The sequence below is a fragment of the Eretmochelys imbricata genome, chromosome 2 (genome assembly GCF_965152235.1).
Source record: "Eretmochelys imbricata isolate rEreImb1 chromosome 2, rEreImb1.hap1, whole genome shotgun sequence".
NCBI classification, from domain to species: domain Eukaryota; kingdom Metazoa; phylum Chordata; order Testudines; family Cheloniidae; genus Eretmochelys; species Eretmochelys imbricata.
Window position 1 is genome coordinate 234371951 of NC_135573.1, and position 19952 is coordinate 234391902.

Sequence of the window (19952 nt, forward strand, 5' to 3'; positions counted from 1 at the left end):
AGAGGGCAAATACCTAGCAGTGGACAAAGTAAGGAACAAATATGCTAGGCAATAAAAGAGGAGAAACCAAGTATAACATGTAGATAGAATTGTTTGCATCCGATGAAGTGAGCTGTAGCTCACGAAAGCTTATGCTCAAATAAATTGGTTAGTCTTTAAGGTGCCACACGTACTCCTTTTCTGTTTGTAAATAGAAATTTTTCTGAGTTTTCACAATCCATCAGCTGGTCTTTACAATGAATTATGAAAGAGAGCACTGATTTGGCTGGTGGTATGGAAAACACCAGAGATTAAGGGTTAAGATATTCAGCATTCTGTGATTCTGAAGGATTATTGATATTTTCATGTTTTCCTGAGTACCGCAGAAATGGCACATTGAAGAAAGACCACCTAACCAAATAAACTTCATTTGGTGTATGATATAGGGCCAGATTATAAATGGAGTTTAAAAATCAAAATTAAGAAATTTACACATCTGAACCTTTCTGTCACATGCTATACTTGCGGGACTGTTCCACAGACACAGAAGATTTGAAAACCTTAGAGTCCTTTACCTATGAATAACACACACATTTGTAATAGTAGCTTCTTTACACTCTGCAACCCAAAACCTTTGAAATGTCTCTTTCCACACAGAGACGGTCATTCATTCCAGACAATAATTGCAGGTTTTCTGATATTGGGTGCAGTTGCGGATTGCAACTTGTAAGCAATCATTTTAGAACTATTCATTAGAATGAAATTCAGGCCATTCAAGGAGTCACAAAAACAATTTTATTTCCAGTGTTTAAGTAGATGCACACAGGCATGATACAAGTTTGAATTCATTAAGTCTTCATGCAGAATTATATTCTTCTCAATAAAAGAAACCAGTTCCATCCAGGATCCACTATCTACACGCCTATGTTACAACATTTATATCAAATCTGGTATCTGAAGAAAAGATACACATGTAATATGTACATTTAAGTTACTTATTTTACAGAAAGATTAAAAATTCAAGTCACATAAAACACAAAAACTGTATTAAAATTGGAATATAAAACTCAGAGATCCAACTGGAATGCCTAAAGAATGGAAGCTCTGTATCCACCTGTGTTAAAATCTGTAAAATGTAATGAAATTTGTTAACAATAAAATGCGTTCGTTCGTTTGTAGTATGTTTCTCTAATTTAACAATTAACAATATGGCACCCTAACAAACCAAATGAATTTATGATGAGGCACTTGTTCGTGACTAACCCAAAAGAACAATTTTTCTGCATACTAATGCCAGACCAACTTTCAGTCATAAAACCATATACACACTACATAGCATGTTGCATCAGATGCTTTGTTCAACATTTGTATGCAGCCATCAAATATACTTTTTCTTAAAATAGATATATACTTTTAACTTTTTTTAAAATGTTCTTCTGGCTGTAGTAATGCACTGTGAAAGACTTTCCACAGGGCATATGGATGAAACCAGCCCAAATGAAGGCTGCATAAAAACAACAGTACAGGAAAATATATACAGAGTTATTGGGAAGTGTAACAGTAAGCTGTAGTGGACCTTTCCCCATTTCAAAGATACTGGTAAAATCGAGATCTAACCACCTGGGTCCCAGAGAGTTTATGAGGATGGGCATCAACTGCTGCACTGAAGCTGCTTTTGTTCATGCTCTGATAAGTTTCACCATTTACCTGGTCAGGAGGCTGGAGTGGTCCTGACAGAGGGGGTGTTCTATTGATCGAAGTCAAGCTGCTAGAAGAACTGCCTTCATCTGCCTGCATCTCTGCAGATAAAGGCAGATCTGCCTTTGATACATCTGTTAAGCTAGTGTTCTCAAGTTTGGGCTCTCCAGTTTCACCCGTATTAAGGTCAGTTGTGCTAGTGCGTAAACGTTCCCGTGCAAGCCACTCTGAAATTGAGAGGTCCTGGGCTGGACATTTTGGCTTCAACCGATTCACAGCTGAAAGCTCAGATTCTCTCTCTCTACTTTGACCCTGCTCTTGAGCTTTCCATGCATTCAAAACACTTATTTCCGCAAAATCCCTCTGCCCTCCAAGTGTATGCCTTCGCCTGATATTTTTTCTCTTTGAGGTCTCTGCAGAGCTAGATTTTTGATTTCCTATACCAAACATATCATCTGCAGATGCTTTGAGACGCAGTTTTAATCTGTCTGTTATTTTAAGTCTCCACGTAGGTTCTTGTTTTTCAGTTTCACTTCTAGTTGATGTAGTTAAACTGCTTGTTGATCTTCCTTTTTTCATTATATCAAACATTCTGGTCATTGCAGGCGACTCCTTCTCACTCTTGGCATCCCCTGATCCTTCGCTATCTGTTTTGTGCCGGGCAGACTTTCTTCTAGATAGCGTATCACATTCAATAAGTTTATGAGAGCTAAACAGTCTGCGGCTGTCTAACTTTGGTGTTGAACTTCCCTCAGTACAACTTACTTCGCTTTCTTCGGAGTTCCTCCGATTTGTTTTTGGCACTTCTTGCATTTTCCCCCTGAATATCCTTTCAGCAGCAGAACTTGTAGCAAAGACGGGGAAATCACTTTCACTGTCCGTTTCCATAGGACGGCCTTCACTGATCAATTCACTTCTTTCATCATCAGCCTCATCCCCCTTGCTTTCTGTCACCGATTGCACTTCAGGGCTCAGCATATTAGACTCTAAGCCAGTTACATATGTAGTAGATGAAGTGGTTGAGTAATCTGAGGTGATAGAACTGACATCAGCAGCTAAAAATTCAATGCATTTAATTTCAGGGCTGACTAATTTTTTGCCTGAAAATCTGTGCAGGGAAGCCTGGGAAGAAGTGCTAAGCATAGTGCCAGAGTCAGACACTGTCTCTTCAACCTGGGATGAGGCTTGTGAAATAGGCATTTTAGGACTATCGTTCCCTACCGTTAACCGGTGGCTGAGATTCGGTGACTTTGTATATTTTTGTTGGTAAGGTGGTGAAGGCTCCTCTAAATGGATGCTCTCTTTCCTCAATGATTTCTTTTCATCCTTTGCAACAATCATGTCTTTTTTAGTGCTGTTCTCTTTTTCTTTCAGAACCAACATCCTTTGTTTTCTTTCTGCCATCTCTCGCTCACATTCCTCTTTTGTTACATCACCATGAGATTGTTCAGCAAGCTCCTTCTTAAAAAATACATTATCCAGCTCATCTTCTGAGCTGCTTGGTTGTGGTTTTTCTTTTGTTTTTTTCCGCTTGCGACTAGCTGCTGCAAAGATGGAGGACACAAGCAGTTCCCTGCTATACTGATCCTTTCCAGATCCCCAAGAACCCTGTTTTGAACAAAAATCAAGGAACACAGTTAGCAGTTAAAACATGTACCAGCATGCCATTGGTTTGAGATTTTATGTGGGTATTCTGGTCTCCAAAGCCATAGTGCTCACTCCTGTTTCTTCAGGGAATACTGCTCGGCTCTGTGTGTGTGGCCTGAACTGCCACACTAGGCACCCTACATCCTCCCTTTCCCTACTTTGCAGCAGAGTCCCTCTGTCTGCCACAGTCCAACTGCAATTATTAACTGGGTGCTATATTAAGTAGTTAAGGAGACTCCATGGAGCCTAAAAAGACCCTCTTCAACATCAGAATCTAGTGTGATCTGTTTGACAGAGAACATTCTGCGCGGCTCGAACTTCAGTCCCTCCCTCTTCCCACTTTACACCCTTTCTTTGAGTGATCTCATACAACTTCAGCTACCATCTCCAGCCTGAAGACTTACATATACCTTTCCACTCCTGACTTGTTTCCATCCATCCAATCCCAGATCTAGGCCCATCTTTCTGACATTGCCTCCTGGATGTATCATCATCAATTTAAGCTTAACATAGGGAAGATCAGTTCTGGCCATGAAGCATTCTCTGCTCTCCACGTTCTCAGTCACTAATAACACCACCACAAATCTCCCCGTTATTCAGCTGCGAGATGGTCATCTGACTCTTCCTTTCCCCTTGCTCTGTATTACCTAAGCCCTGCTCAAATTCTGCTGCTGCTTTCAAGGCACTCAAGAGATCCAGCTTTTCTTTCCTTCTCTCTAGCTAAAGCTCTTGCTTATGCCCTCATCTCCTGTTTAGATTTGTGTGACCTCTTCTCAGGCCTCCCTCACCAGTTACTCCCCTCCACGGGATAGTTAGAGATAGTTTCCTTGCCTGTTCATCTGTCCATGGTACCCCTTCTAGGAATCCTTTCACTGGTTCCCCCTCCTCCTCTGCATCAAATTCAAGCCACTTGTGCTTGCGTTCAAGGTCCTGTATAGCTCTGCCTCTATATCTTTTTGTGTCGCCCTTCCATCTGACTCCAATCCCACTGACCTCAGCCCTCCATCTGTCTGCTTCTGCCACAAGAATCCCTAGGCTTTCTCCAAGATCACTCCCTATGCACTGAACTCCCTCCCTGAACTTGTCCTCAAGGCCATTATCCTCTCCACATTCAAGTCCATCCCGAGGGCCCACTTTCAACGTGACTTCTACAAAACATTAATGGGCTGTTTATGGCAAGGTGGGTGGTGAGGTACTTAGGGACAATGTTTTGTTTGGTTGGTTTTCATCATCACTACAATTATAGGTGCTCCCCAGAAGATTTTCCTTAAAATTTTTTACATCCTTTTTGGTTTTGTTTCTCAGTAAAAGGCAGACTGAAAGTTTTAGGTGGTACATGTTTGGTTTTTTAAGTGATTTTTCTGCTTAATTATCTTAAGCCTTGTCCACATTAGACAGTTGTTCCGCAGTTCTATCAGTATAAAGGTGCTTTATACTGGTATAGCAATTTCTGTACAAGAAGGGGAATAACTATACCAATATAAGTCACTTTTATTCCAGTCTCACTGGTATAAACTGGTATCCACACTATGATGTTTACTGGTATAACTATTTTGGCTTATAAAAGAAAATCACATCCCTAACCCAAAGTTATACCAGTAAAACTTTCAAATGTAGACCAGGTCTTAGGGAAAAAACAATGCCAAGTTCAGTCTTCTTTGGTTTTGCCAAAGGGCCACTGGTGGAGGTTTCTGAGAATTTTTACTATTAATAAATCAACTGAAGGGGTAATGTTTGATTATTTAATAAAGTCTTCCTTTGTTCCAAATGTTAACTGGTTGATGTAGATAACAAAAACCTGTCTGACTCACAATTCCTCTCCCTCTGAACTACCCAGCTCACACTCTTACAAACTCTGGTTGTGTCTAGACTGGAAGACTCAGGAGTGGAGACGCAGTACAATGCTAACATCACAATAGCAAATGTAAAAAATAGGCACAAATTTAAGTCTGCCTTTGTACATCACAAAGCAGAAAGGAAAAAAAAGGGCAGGTGGTGGGAGATCCTAATTATTTGTCCTCCTTTTTAGGACACCTTAAGAATAAGAAAACATTTTCAATAATTGTCATCATTACCAGGTCACTTTTCTTATAAGTATCCTTTCCCCCACTCATATTCTCTATTTGTTCAATCTTTATAGATCATAAGTTCTTTGGGGCAAGGGCCAAGCCCCTCCTATGTGTGACCACGGTCTAGCACACTGTAGGCATTACCACAACAACATCAAAAAAATGACTACATAAATAAGGTAAGTCAGTTGCTTACATCAGTCAGGGAAGCTTTAAAATAGCAAGACTCTGAAGTTTGCACGTTGGCATTTCCAGGGCTGAGCAGTCTGCTCCTAACAAGACCTGTAGGTGCCATTTATTTGCATGTAACTATCCATATTTCTAGTCTCTCTCCCCCGCAACATGCTATAAAAACTCCACAGCCCAGCTGTGCCACAACTGTTTTTATGCATATAAAAGCCAGGGCCAGCACTAAGGGGTAGCAAGCAGGGCAACTGTCTGGAGCCCCGTCCCACAGGGGGCACCGGGAAGCTAAGTTGCTCAGGCTTCGGCTTCAGCCCCGGGTGATGGGGCTTGGGGCCCTGGGCTGCAGTCCTGTGCTGAGGGGCTTTGGCTTTCTGCCCTGGGCCCTAGCAAGTCTAATGCCAGCCATGCTTGGAGGACCCCCTGAAACCTGCCCACAGCCCCTCAGGGGGCCCCGGATCTCTCGGTAAGAACCACTGATATAGGATATGTCTACATTGCAGTTAGACATCCATGGCTGGTCCCTGCCAGCTGACTCGGGCTCGCAAAGCTCAGGCTAAGGGGCTGTTTAATGGCAGGGTAGATGTTTGGAATGCTCCCATCTCACAGGGTCCTAATGGCTGGCTCCAGCCTGAACCAGGATGTCTACGCTGCAATTAAACAGCCCCACAGCCTGGGCGAGCTGCAGGTTTTAACTGCAATGTAGACATACCTATAAAAAGTCGGTGGCTCAGCCTGCAATTGGATCGAAGCTCCTGAGTCCCAGTCCTGTATCATACCCATAAGACCATCCCCTCCCTACCTCAAAAGTGCTTTCTAATGGGTTTTAAAAGAGAAATCTTTGGCTATACCAGTTGGCTTCTTATGGAGCTAGGATCCATGACCGTCAGCAGAAGCTGCCCTTGTATTCTACACATACTTTACAGACTGAAATAGAGACAGACATGCAAAAGTTGTTACACTAGTCTGAGTATCAACAACAGGCAAGTAATGGAGAGGAACATACTATATAACCTAAACATGATGTATAAATAAATAGTAGTTTATAGTATATAGACCCTAATTGTAACAAACATTGCTTCAGAGTTTGCAGCTTCCCTTCATGAGAGTCAATCTTTACAACTGAGTGACTTTTTCCACTTTCATGCTCCAAAATTAATTGGAGAAGGAATATTGAATATAGCACCACGTGTTTAAAATAAAATCTTAAATAATGCCATATGTATCCATGTATAAACAACCAATGCAAAAAAAATGCAAAGATCTAAAGTAGATTAGAAGTTTAGTCTTTATAATTTCACAAAAGATTTACCTTAGATTTTGCTGAGTCACTAGTAGCCGAGTCTGTGGAAAAAATCAGTTACAATATGGTCAGTTCTGTGCAAAATTTGTTTTTGCTACAGACAATGCTGGACTTATGGGGGGGGAAATAAAACAAGCACAGACCAAAATGTGAGAGCAAATAAAAACCAGAACAGAGTGGATAATCAGAGCTCACAAAGATGCAAGCTGCACCACAGAAAGCCACCGCCATGAAAGGATGCTGTGAATTGTAGGCAGAACCAGCTCAATGACAGGAATGGCAAAGGAGCCCTGTTCTTCTAAATAAAAAACAGAAATGCTAATGTTTATCCATGTTTTAAGTGTACAGCCCTGCAAAACTGCAGCTGAGAGACCTTTTCAGGATTGTCCTGGGTACTCTCCTGTGATTGATGTGATACACAATGCAAAACTGAATATCTTAATGTTGTTGGCTGCCCTAGCTGCAAATGGAGGTTCGTACGGTTGCATTCATTTTGTCAAACAGTTATTTGACATAAGGAGTAGCATTTTAACATTGTGCTGTGTTTTTTAAACCCCAATTTTACATCTGTATTCTCCTCTGAGTAACATATTGGTGAAATTTTACTTTTACCTAGCTAGAGTACAGCAGCTACCAGTTTTGTATTTCTCTATAACAAGCGTTATTATGAAATGAAAAATGAACACCATAATTTTATTGTCTAGCAAAAACGGAGGTTATACAGTTATAAAGGGGGTAGGAGAGGGCTAGCACAATGACCAGAACATGTTTTCTTTGACATTTTCCAACTTTTGTGGGACTTTTTCCCCAGAATTAAAGAGCTGAGCCCCATGCCACACCCCTTTTTGACACATGGCTAATGCTTTATGACTAGAAAAACTGGTGGACCATACCATGCTATTCCTCCTCAGGGTCTGCTTCAGAAATAACAAGAAACAGCAGAAAGACTTTTAAAAAGTAGCATTGATCTGTTTAAAATACTCTTAAAAGAAAATTTACAGCACAGATCAATTTTTTTTTTTTTTTTTGCATTTACAAGAAACGGGGGTTTCTGCAGACAAGGCAGCTACAATGTGGGCAACAGTCCTCCTTCTTCCTACAGTTCCAGCTGTCCATCAGTGACATCACAGAATCCACTAGTGACATCACCGTGTGATAGACTCCTCCCACTTCACCTGTTTCAACGTCAGTATAGAGTGACTGTTTCAGTAAGTGCTGAACAACCCTTGAAAAACTAAAAGAAATGCTAGAGACAAAGGGATACCTTTTTGTGGGAAACAACATGCTGGGTTAGTGCAACAGTACAGTGGGGGTAAGAGAGTCACCAAGAACAAGCCTACAATGCTAGTACTTAGCCAAACCGACAGGATGGCAATTGATAAACAGAAGGAAATAAGCTTTAATATAAAAATATTGCAGTATACTTATGAAAATGTCATCTGTTGACAAGCAAAGTAACAAGTTTTAACTGCATTCCTAACTTTGGGATGAAGATCTATTTAGAACCGTGTAGAAGGTAAAACTTTCTGCCATCACAGCAACCACTTATACAGCAGCACATATCTATTTGACCCTGTGATGATTATTCCACGGAGAATTGTGAATAAATAAAACAGTGCATGCATGCTTGTTGGCCCTCAGTCTTTCAATGATTACACTTATAGATTGGAAAGCTTTGCTGACCAACACATCATACAACTCTGTGTCAGCTCAAAAGCTGGTCTCTCTCACCAACAGAGGTTGGTCCAATAAAAGATATTACCTCACCCACCTTGCCCTTGTAATATCCTGGAACCAACACAGCGACAACCCCACTGCGTACAAACACCACTATAGACACTTAAAAATACTCATGATTGTTTAGAAGAAGAAGAAAAACCAAATTATTAGTAAAAGAATATAGAAAATTACAGTGAATTAATAGAGTAGGTTATTCTAGCCTACGGACTAACACTGTCCAGGCAAGAGTTACCTGATACGTCTCCAGGAGATACTCCCGTCCTTCCAATGTTGGTGAGTAAATGATCTATGTTTGGCACTGGCTGAGATTCTACAGTGTTTTCCTCCTGAACTGTTGTCTACAGTTAATAAACAAAGATCTCTTCATCATCGTTTCACAATTAGTTCATTATGATTCAACAGCATTTAGAAAACAGCACTATTTCACCTGAGGACACAGTTTCCTCATGAGCTCTAATTTTTCCATATTTCTTTATTGCTTTTAACAAAAACACACGGAACTTCTTATTAGTTCTTTCATTACTGCAGAGACTGGAGAGCTAGAAAGGTGTTTCTGAAGAGCAAAGCATACAATGGTGCAGCAAGAAATATTATGCATTCTAAGGATATCTGGACTGTGTTCTAAACTAAAATGAATTAGAACACAAATATTTAAGGAACAATACTTACAAGAGGCTCCTCGGCACCATCTTCTGTGAAAAACCAGTCATGCTACAATTTAAAATAAAAAAAGTGAAAACCCCGCAGGAAGTGAAACAATCAAATGTGGACAGCACTAAAAAGGACAGTTTTGAGAAACCAACTCCAGGGACAAAACTCAGAGCCAAACTTGTGCAATATGTGAAAGCAGATCTGTCCATGTAAAAAAAAATTTTTTTTTAAATAATGAAATGAATTCACTTACTTTTTGGATAAGCGTTTCTACAATTTTGTACTGGTCTGGCATGTGAGTAACCATGTGCGTCATGTTGTCTTCAGATGTCCTCACGAGGGTTGGACCAAACACTATAGCCAGGTTTCTTGGTTCCATCTAATAAGTAATGGAAGTAGATCTGCATTACAGATTTATAATAGGGATATACAATAAATACCCATTACAATAAAATACATTAAGCGCCACTGAGGCTTCCTAATTAACTTACTCTTAATTTGTGCAATGCATAACAACCAGTCTATAGCTATTACTGCTGCTGTTTTTGAAGCCAGTTAAACTAATGACATTCAAAAGACTTTCAGTAGTGCTCATATCATCATCCTCGGAAGTCTGATACATCACTTTTTCACATTAAACCTTTTATAAATGTACATTTCAGATAAAAAGGTGAAGATGCCTCTATACAAAACCTGGTCGAGTTCTGTACAGTGGAACATATACTCCTTTATTGCCGTTCAGAACCCAAACTGTTGAATATAACCAGGGAAAAGCTAAATTAAAAAGGACTCTCTCATATCTTCCACCTGCGTTACTGATTTTACATAAAAACTAGATTATGTAAAAATACAAACTCTGTAAACACACAGTGCCTTCTAATTAAGATATTTAAGCATCTTCTAGACACCCTGGAGTACTGGGAAACTTCCAAACTATAACTGTTTTATTCGACCAGGGAAGAATTTCAGCTACTAATCAAACACTTCTCTCAAAAGGTATGGAAATCACCACTGTCCATGCACACCCTAGCCTGTGATGCACAGAACCCATTCCACTCCCATTCACCCCTGGAGAAGGCAGCAAACATTTTGGACCTTATGTGGGTCTATCATACTTAAGCACCCAAATGTATCAGATAATCTCCTCAGCACACAAACCACTGATTCTATAGATCATCTACTTTTTAAACTGCACTTTATGACAAAAACCATAAGCAAGTGTGCAGGTCACTGCAGACTACATGGCTCTGCGAAGAAGGATAAAGAAGTCTGAGGCACAAGTCGCGTTCTTGTCCATCAGCACTGGTGTGTCCAGTTTTGGGTCCCCCACTACAGAAAGGATGTGGACAAATGGGAGAGTCCAGCAGAGGGCAACGAAAATGGTTAGGGGGCCGGGGCACATGACTTATGAGGAGAGGCTGAGGGAACTGGGCTTATTTAGTCTGCAGAAAAGAAGGGGTGGGGGGGATTTGATAGCAGCCTTCAACTAACTGAAGGGGGGTTCCAAAGAGGATGGAGCTAGGCTGTTCTCAGTGGTGGCAGATGACAGAATGAGGACCAATGATTTCAAGTTGCAGTGGGGGAGGTCTAGGTTGGATATTCGGAAAAAACTATTTCACTAGGAGGGTGGTGAAGCACTGGGATGGGTTACCTAGAGAGGTGGTGGAATCTCCATCCTTAGAGGTTTTTAAGACCCGGCTTGACAAAGCCCTGGCTGGGACGATTTAGTTGGGGTTGGTCCTGCTTTGAGCAGGGGGGGGTTGGACTAGATCTCCTGAGGTCTCTTCCAACCCTAATCTTCTATGATTCTAAGTAGAAGCACAGCACTTCTACTATGCTTTATTATATATTGTGGCTTACAGTTTATCTTCTCATGCTAATGACATGGAATAAACTCATAATAAATGGGAGGTAACGTGGTCCAAAAGAATGAGAACAAGACTGCAAGTCAGTGTGTCTTGAGTCCTAATCCTAGGTTTGACTCAGTGTGTTGCCTTGGGCAAGTCAGATCACTGCTCTGTAAAACTGGGATACCACCACACTACTTCTCTATGCTATGAGGATTGATTAGCTGAAATTTTTTTTATAAGTCTAATTATCATAAGCTCTAATTATTATCAGACAACACCCTGAACAGTGCTCTAGGCATTGTACAAAAATGTATATTATAGTTTGTGCTATCGTCATTTCTTACAGGTTTGCTTTTATTTACCCACAAAATCTGATAATTATTTGTAACAAACAATCATACATAATTAGGCAGAGGGTAAAATTTTCAAAATCATTTCAGTGATTTAGGAGATTAACTCCAATTTTCAAGTGACGTAGGTGCTTGGGAGCCTAAGTCTCACTGAAAGTTAACTAGACTTAGGCACTTCGCACCAAAATGACATTTGACTATAGAACTTAGGCGGTTTTTAAGTTTTACCCAGTGTCTATTATTCTGAAGGATCCTAAAGCACTATACAAAGTATTGGCCCAATCTTGAGAACTGCAGAACATTGAAACCAAGTACAGCATAACATACTATACAGCAGTGGGAGAACGAGACATTTTTTAAATGAAATAATGGCAGACCCCTATTTTTGTGAGATCTTTAATGTTAATTATCAGACAGTAAACAGACTAAGCAGACTTCTCAGGTCTACACAGAAAACGTGTACCCTTTTAACGGAAATTGGTTTCGAACTGTTCAGTTCAACTAGTTGAAATCTTGCATGGGCACATGTAAATCAGTTTACAACTGGCTTATGTTGAAGTTACAGAATTAAACAATATGTATATAAAGCCAATTGTAAACCAACTTAATTGTGCCCACACAGGTGGTTTGTACCCAGTTTTAAGTAAATAAAAATGAATTTTAGTTACACCAGTACACACTTTGTAGACAGACAAGTCTCATCCAAAAGCTCCTCAACACAACAAAAGGCCTTATGTTGACTTTACCGACCTTAATCAATAAAATGCTGGGTAGACACAGATGGGTTTATCACCTGAAATAATCCTACACAACGAAATTTGTTTAAATAAGTAAAATGGAGCAAAAAGTCTTGTATATTTGGTTTGATACCTTGTTCTTTTCTGAATTCTCTGCTACTGTCTTCAGATGTGCAGAAAGAAACTTGAGTGTTTCATAATGATGTTCAGGTAAATCATGAATCTGAAACAAAAAATCTTAGTATGGAGTTTAAAGTATTTTAGTGCTAAATTGTACTGCATTTAAAATGTATTCATCGTCAGCATACCAGCCTCTTAAGTGTTTTCAGCCGCTCAATAGGATCTTCTTTTCTATTGGCATCTATGAAATCTGCATATTTGTCTGACAAAAGAAAAAAAACCTGTTTTACTGCACGTGAGAGAGAAGTTTTATAGAAAACATAAGTGAACCTGTTTCAACTTTTACATAATATGTCAAGCAGCTGTAACTGAAAAATAGCTCAAAGAATTTATGTCAAATTAAATTGATAAATTCTAATAATTTGATTGGGAATCTCACTGGATTGCGGTTATAAAAATTAACCTACCACTAATTTAAACAGAATTTTTTAAAACCCCCACTATTTATATTCAACCTATAAAGTTTAAACCTATAAAGAATAAAAATATGCTCCATCTGCAGTTAAAGTCAACAAATTCCATGCCCACAGCTGTGCTACCAAGTTGAATAGTGGTTACACACATATCCAGACATGCACAGGTACATTATTTCAAACTACTTCAGAAGCATGAGGAAATCAGGGACGCGAGGAGGAAGGAAAATGAGTTAGGTTAGTTTGGAAGAGGTCTAAAATTATAGGATACTAACTATATACTAACCTACTACATACAATGCAATGTAGACATGAACAAAGTATGTTCCTGTTTTGGGACCATTTACAGTGATTCTTGGGCAGTTAGAGAAAAATTTACTGTCAGCTCACACATGTAAGCCATTTTAATCATAATCATTAGCCTTTTTAATAAAGAAATGTGGAAGTTTATTACTTCATTAGGTTGTTTTCACTTAATATTTTCTCTCAATCATTTGAAGGCCCAAATGAGGATTAATATTTGACGAAAAAATTCCTAACACAAGCTCAAAAGGGAAGACAACTCACCATTAGTAAAAAGTGGTTCTGGGAGCTTTCTGAAGAAGGATTTCAGTAAACTGCTTATCACATTCAAGTCTCGCCATTTCTGTGTATTCAAAAGAGAGACAGACAAAGACTCTGTATTGCTATAATCATAATAAACTTTCTAGAAGAGATTATTGTAAATGGAAATATAGCAAACACCAACTTACATCATCATGAACATCGATGTCAGTCATTCCTTTATTGAGTTCCTCTTGCATACTTGAGATAGCAGCATTGTTTCCAGGGACTCTGTAAATACCTGTGTATTCAAGGCCTCGTTCTTCAACCAGTTTGCAGCATATGTCGACTATCAGTGGAATATACTGGGGGTGGGCAGGAGAAGATTGTTGGTTTTGTTTCAAAATGTCTCGCACACAAGAAAGAACATACACGTATTTTCAAACTGAAGTGAAAAGAAAAATTGTACTTTCATACTTTATTGGTGTGAGCTGGGGGACAGTCATCAAGCTTAACGCCAAAGGTTCCTAAAGCAGATGGCTTCTTCTCAAATGTCTTTCTCATGATGTTTGGAATGCCTTTTCGCCATGTTCCCTTATCTTTTGGTGGGCTTGTCTCGTCTTTTTTAAAGTAAGTGGGGAGAAAATGGAAATGTTGAAATCATACAGTCAAAACCAATTCTGATTAAAGGCAACAAAAATCACAAGCACAAAATTATTGTGTCTTTGAAAGCGTGGACATTTAACAACTATTGTATTTCCTACTCTCTCTCTCTCACCCTCTTCCCTCTAGCAGTCCCACTGGTTTCCATTACTGAAAGCAGCTTCCCATTCAGCTTGTGCATTACCACTGTGAATAGTGATTTTAGATTCTGAAGCTACTACTCTTTGCAGCATGCACCATTTCAGGAAAAAGGCAGCAGAAGGGAGTAGTATACCGCTCAATAGGATTCACCACCATGTATTCTAGGGCACCTCAAAATAGAGCAATGAGTAAGATCTCATTTGATTCTCTGACATGTCCACAGGCTTTGTTAGAAACAATCTCTGTCTTCATTAAAAGGGCACTCACTATCGTCAATTTTTATTTTCCCACCATCTGTCAAACCAAAAAGGCCAACCACTTAGTCTTTCATGATTTGCTGCATTTTCACCACTTTCATTGTCCAAACTCCCTGCAGACACACTCAGTAAATATGCAGAGTTTCTCAGACAAAACCTGGCCTCCACTGAAAGGGTGTGACTGGATTTTGTTAGCCTCCATTAGGCTATATAAAAACCACACACTTCTGTCTCTTCACATGACTTGAAAAAAAAAACCTAACAAACAGTTACCTACCTTTTCGTAACTCTTGTTCTTCGAGATGTGTTGCTCATGTCCCTTCCATTCTAGGTGTGCGCGAGCCCACATGCACGGTCACCAGAGATTTTTGCCTTTAAGCGGTATCCGTAGGGTTGGCTGTGGCGCCCCCTTGAGTGCTGCACTTATGCGTCGGTATATCAGGCGCCACTGGCCCTATGCCCTCTCATTTCCTTCTTGCCAGCAACTCTGACAGAGAGGCAGGAGGTTGGGTAATGGAATGGACATGAGCAACACCTCTTGAAGAACAATAGTTACAAAAAGGAAGGTAACAGTTTTCTTCTTTGAGTGCTTGTTCATGTTGATTCCATTCTAAGTGATTCACAAGCAGTGTCCATGGAGGTGAGGTCGGAGTTCACAGTCGTGCAGCTTGCAGCACTGCTCTGACAAAGCCACCATCGTCTCGAGCTTGCTGGGTAAGTGCCTAATGAGATGCGAATGTGTGGACAGACAACCAGGTAGTGGCCCTATAGATCTCTTGGACTGGAAGCTGTGCCCTAGTCAAGTGTGCTGTCACAATTGCCGGCGGAGGCATTTTGCCAGCTCATTGCATTAGAAGATGCAGGCAGTAATACAGAACAAAATCCTCTGAACAGAGACACTGGGCAACCCTTTCTTTTATCTGCCACAGCAATGAACAACTGCACTGACTTACAGAACAGCTTTGTCCTATCTATGTAGAAGGCCAGCGCCCTCCTGACGTCCAGGGCATGCAGCCTGCATTCCTCCTCTGACGCATGAGGCTTTGGAAAGAAGACAATAAGTATATGTCCCGGCCAGTTTGAAACTGGGGAACTACCTTGGGCAGAAACGCCGGGTGCGGTCACAGCTGGACCTTATCCTTGTAGAATATCTTATAGGGTGGTTCTGAAATAAACACCCTGATCTCAGACATGCTGTGGGACGACGTTATCGCAACTAAGAACGAAACCTTCCAGGGGAGAGCAGGAAGCCAGAGGTTTGAAGGGAGGCCCCAGGAGCCTCAATAACACGAGATTCAGGTCCCAGGGAGGGGCGGGATCCCAGATGTGTGGGTAGAGATGCTCCAGACCTTTCAAAAACCGGGCCATCATGTCATGAGCAATGACTGACCTGCCTTGGAACGAAGGGTGGAAAGCCGAAATACTGGCCAGGTGGATCCTGATCGATAACAGGGACAAACCTTGGAGTTTGAGGTGCAGAAGGTAATCCAGAATCTCCTGCAGCAAGGCCTGCTTGGCCCAGATAGGCTCACGTGCTGGTCCTCGGAGCAGCGTTTTTCACTTGGCCAGGTAAGTCACTCTGGTGGAGGGTTTCCTACTACCTCGCAAGACCTGCTGAACCTAGGCTGAGCATTCCTGTTCATCCGCATTTAGCCATGCAGTAGCCATGCTGTCAAGTGTAGCGCCACCAGGTCTGGATGCAGAAGGCTGCAGTGGTTCTGGGACAGCAGATCCAGCCAGAGGGGTAGCTATCGAAAGGTCCAGCAGCATGCCACACCAGTGCTGGCGAGGCAACACGGGGGCTATTAGGATAACCTTCGCCCTGTTCTGTTTGATCTTCAGGAGGATTCTGTAAATCAACAGCACTGCCGGGAAGGTGTGCATCAGAGCCCCCTACCACGAGATGAGAAATGCGTCTGACAGGGAGCTCCTGTCCATTCCCTGGATCGAACAGAACACATGGCACTTCCTGTTCTGCCTGGACGTGAAGAGGTCCACCTGAGGAGTCCCCCACCTCTGGAAGATTGTGCTGACTACCTCTGGATGGAGTGACCACTCATGATGAGACGAGAAGGTCCTGCTGAGGTGATCTGCTAATACGTTCCTGGTCCCGGGCAGATGCGCGGCTACCAGATCAATGGCATGCAGCACACAAGTCCCACAGGCAGAGAGCTTCTTGGCAAAGGGCCAAAGACCTGGCTCCGCCCTGCCTGTTGATGTAATACACTGTCCGAAAGGTCCTGCATCACCTTGTCCTTCGGGGGGGCAAGAAAGCCTGGCAGGCCAGGTGAACTGCTCTGACTTCCCTGACCTTGATGTGGAGGGTCAGATCGTCCTGTAACCAGCGGCGCTGCATACTGAACTCGCCCAGGTGGGCTCCCCAGTCCAGGTCCGAAGCATCAGAGACCAGAATCAGCAACAGGGATGGGGCCACGAAGGGAACTCCCTCCAACACCGACCTAGGGTCCAACCACCAATTTAGCGACGACCAGATACGATCTGGCACCCCAAATACCCAGTCCAGGTCGTGTCTGTTGGGAATGTAGATGGATGCCAGACATGTTTGCAGAGGCCAGAGATGGAGCCAGGCGTGACTGACCACATATGTGCATGCGGCCATGTGGTCCAACCACCACAGGCAGGTGCGAGCTGTGGTGAGCAGGTGGTTTTTCACATGGGAGATCAGGTCTGACATAGCCTGAAAATGTACCCCCGGAAGGAAGGCTCTGGCCCGCATGGAGTTGAAAATCATTCCAATGAACTCCATTGCACAGGCCTTAAGGTAGATTTTTTGTTGTTTAACAACAGGCTCAGGTTGTGGCACGTGGAGCGCACCAGAACGAGGCTCCTCTGCACTTGTTCCAGAGATCTGCCTTGGATGAGCAAATTGAGATACGGGAAGACCTGGACCCGTCAGCGTCACAAGTAAGCAGCCACTGGTGCCATACATTTTTGTTATCACCCTCTGGCTAGATGAGAGGCCAAAGGGCAGCGCTGTAAACTGGAAATGGCATCCGCCCACCATGAAACAGAGGAAGCGTCTGTGACTGAAATATGGAAATAAGCGTCCTTCAAATCGAGGGTGCCGTACCAGTCTCCTGGATCTGAGGAGGGGAGGATGGAGGGTGGGGAGACTATGAGAAAAAGACAGTTATCTCAAACACCACCACTTACGGAAAAGGTGTGCTGCTCATGTCCATTCCATATTAGATGTGTGTGCTCGCCACATGCACTGGTGCCAGAAGTTTTTCCCTCAGCAGTATCCGTAGGGGACTGGCTCCGGCACCCCCTGGAGTGGTGCCCGCATGGAGCGGTATAAGTGGCACAGCTGGCTCCCCACAAACTCAGTTCCTTCTTACCGGAAACTCTGACAGTGGGGAAAGAGGGCAGGTCATGGAACGGACATGAGCAACACATCTCGAAGAACACCAGTTATGGAAAAAGTAACTGTCTTTTCTTTGAGTGCTTGCTCACATCCATTCCATATTAGGTGACGCCCAAGCAGTACCCCTGGAGGGTAGAAGTTCACGGTCACGTAGATTGCAACACAGCTTTGCCGAACCCAGTGTCGTCCCTGGCCTGCTAAGTGATGGCATAATGAGCACTAAACGTGTGGACAAAGGACCACATTGTGGCTCTACAGATGTCCTGGATAGGGATGTGCACCAGGAAGGCTGCCGAAGATGCCTGAGCTGTCATCGAGTAGGCTCTGACAACTGGCAGTGGCTGAACCTCCGCCAGGTCGTAACAGGTCCTTATGCATGAGATGATCCAATTGGAAATCCTCTGTGAGGACACCAGATGACCCTTCATCCCATCCGCTGTAGTGATGAAGAGTTGAGTCGATTTACGGAAAGGCTTTGAACGCTCTAAGTAAAAAGCCAAGGCCCTCCCGACGTCCAGGGCGTCTTCACTGGTGTTGTCCAGTTTGGGACAGAACACCGGGAGGAAGATGTCCTGGTTCATATGGAAAGTGGAGACCACCTTTGGCAGGAAGGCCGGGTGGGGACTCAACTGAACCTTATCTTTGTAGAAGACCATGTACGGCGGTTCTGAGGTCAAGGCTTTAATTTCCGAGACCCATCTCGCCGACATCACCACCACCAGGAATGAGAACTTCCATGACAGATGGGAAAGGCAGCAGGAACCCAGTGGTTCAAAGTGCAGGCCAGTGAGCCTGCAGATGACCGAGCTAAGATCCCACTGCAGGACGGGAGCCCACACCCGTGGGAAGAGTTTCTCCACCCCTCTCAAGAATCTGACCGTCATGTCATGGGAGAACACAATCTGTCCTTGGATCGGTGGGTGAAAAGTGGAGATGGCCGCAAGATGCACTCTAATGGAAGTGTGCACCAGGCCCTGGTTCCTCAAACAGAGCAGGTAGTCCAGGAAAAGCCTGTATGGAGGAAAGCAAGGGAGAGAGACCCCATTCGGACACCCAGGGGGAAAACCTCAGCCAGGTAACTCAGTGTAGTTGAGGGCTTTCTACTTTCCAGGAGGACCTGTTGGACTCCTTCCGAACAGGTCCACTCCTCCGGGTTCAGCCACACAGCATCCATGCCAAGAGGTGGAGGGACCTGAGGTTGGGGTGTAAGAGCTGACCGCTGAGCCTGCCTCTCCAGTCCTTAGGCAGGACTGCTTCGGGCAGGCGAATGCTGGCAGGACGTCCCTCTCGACGGGGATTGGTACCGCTGAGGTGGAGACATATGCACAGGTCCCAACACGGGTTTTCCCTGAGACAGAGGTACCGCGGGAGCGTCAGGATCTCTTGAGCTGCTCGAAGAGCTTCAGGTGTCGACGGCATCTGAAGCTGGCTAGGGTCTGCACCGCTATCTGGGGTCACAGGCCATTTGAAGAGATCCCTTGTTGCCACCGTACCCTCCTCCACCAAGGTGCCAAATTCTGGGGCCTAATCTTGGGGGAGGGACTCTGAACTTTCAGAGGGAGTCCCATAAGTTAAAATTGTAACTGCCCAAGAGAGCCTTGTGGTTCGCCACCTGGAATTGCATGCTGGCTGTCGAATAAATTTCCCTCCCGAAAAGGTCCAGTCTTTTGGCCTCTATTCTTGGGGTTGACCTGGTGTGCCCCTGCTTGTCCTATCATTGGCCACAGAAACGATCAGTGAGCCTGGAGGTGGATGGGTATAAAAAGGTACTCAAACCCTTTGGCCAGGACAAAGCACTTTTTTTCTGCTGTTTTGGAGGTGGGAGGGATGAACGACAGGGTTTGCCAGAGGGCCTTGGCAATTTTGAGGACCCTGTCATGCACTGGTAGTGTGGCAGTGATAGAGACTGAGGACGTTGAACAAGGTGTCCACCTGCTTGGCCATCTCCTCCACCTCTAGGCCCAAGTTCTCGGCCACTCATCGAAGCAGGGCCATAAGTGCAGGTCTTCTTTAAAATTGTCCAGCGGGCTGGCCCTCGAGGATCCTGCGACTGCCTCATCTGTGGATGAGGACAAGGACTGAAACACCGGGGGGCATCATCCCCCATGGGGGAAGCGCGTTTTGGGGTGGACACTGGCTACTCTAACTCGACCTTTGAGCCTG

General features: G+C 43.3%; 1 protein-coding gene across 4 annotated transcripts in view; it reads right to left on the reverse strand.

The window, feature by feature from the left end:
* Nucleotides 1-760: 760 nt before the first annotated feature.
* ARHGAP21 (Rho GTPase activating protein 21) overlaps nucleotides 761-19952 on the reverse strand; it is a 192782-nt gene continuing 173590 nt past the window's right edge. For all 4 annotated transcript variants that reach the window (XM_077808217.1, XM_077808216.1, XM_077808214.1 and 1 more), the window contains 10 exons: nucleotides 13821-13963; nucleotides 13553-13708; nucleotides 13368-13446; nucleotides 12516-12589; nucleotides 12341-12430; nucleotides 9524-9649; nucleotides 9289-9330; nucleotides 8852-8957; nucleotides 6889-6920; nucleotides 761-3285 (listed from right to left, as the gene is read on the reverse strand). In XM_077808217.1, the coding sequence (XP_077664343.1) occupies nucleotides 1567-3285; nucleotides 6889-6920; nucleotides 8852-8957; nucleotides 9289-9330; nucleotides 9524-9649; nucleotides 12341-12430; nucleotides 12516-12589; nucleotides 13368-13446; nucleotides 13553-13708; nucleotides 13821-13963 (2567 nt within the window). In that variant the 3' untranslated portion in view covers nucleotides 761-1566. The remainder of the gene's footprint in view (nucleotides 3286-6888; nucleotides 6921-8851; nucleotides 8958-9288; nucleotides 9331-9523; nucleotides 9650-12340; nucleotides 12431-12515; nucleotides 12590-13367; nucleotides 13447-13552; nucleotides 13709-13820; nucleotides 13964-19952) is intronic.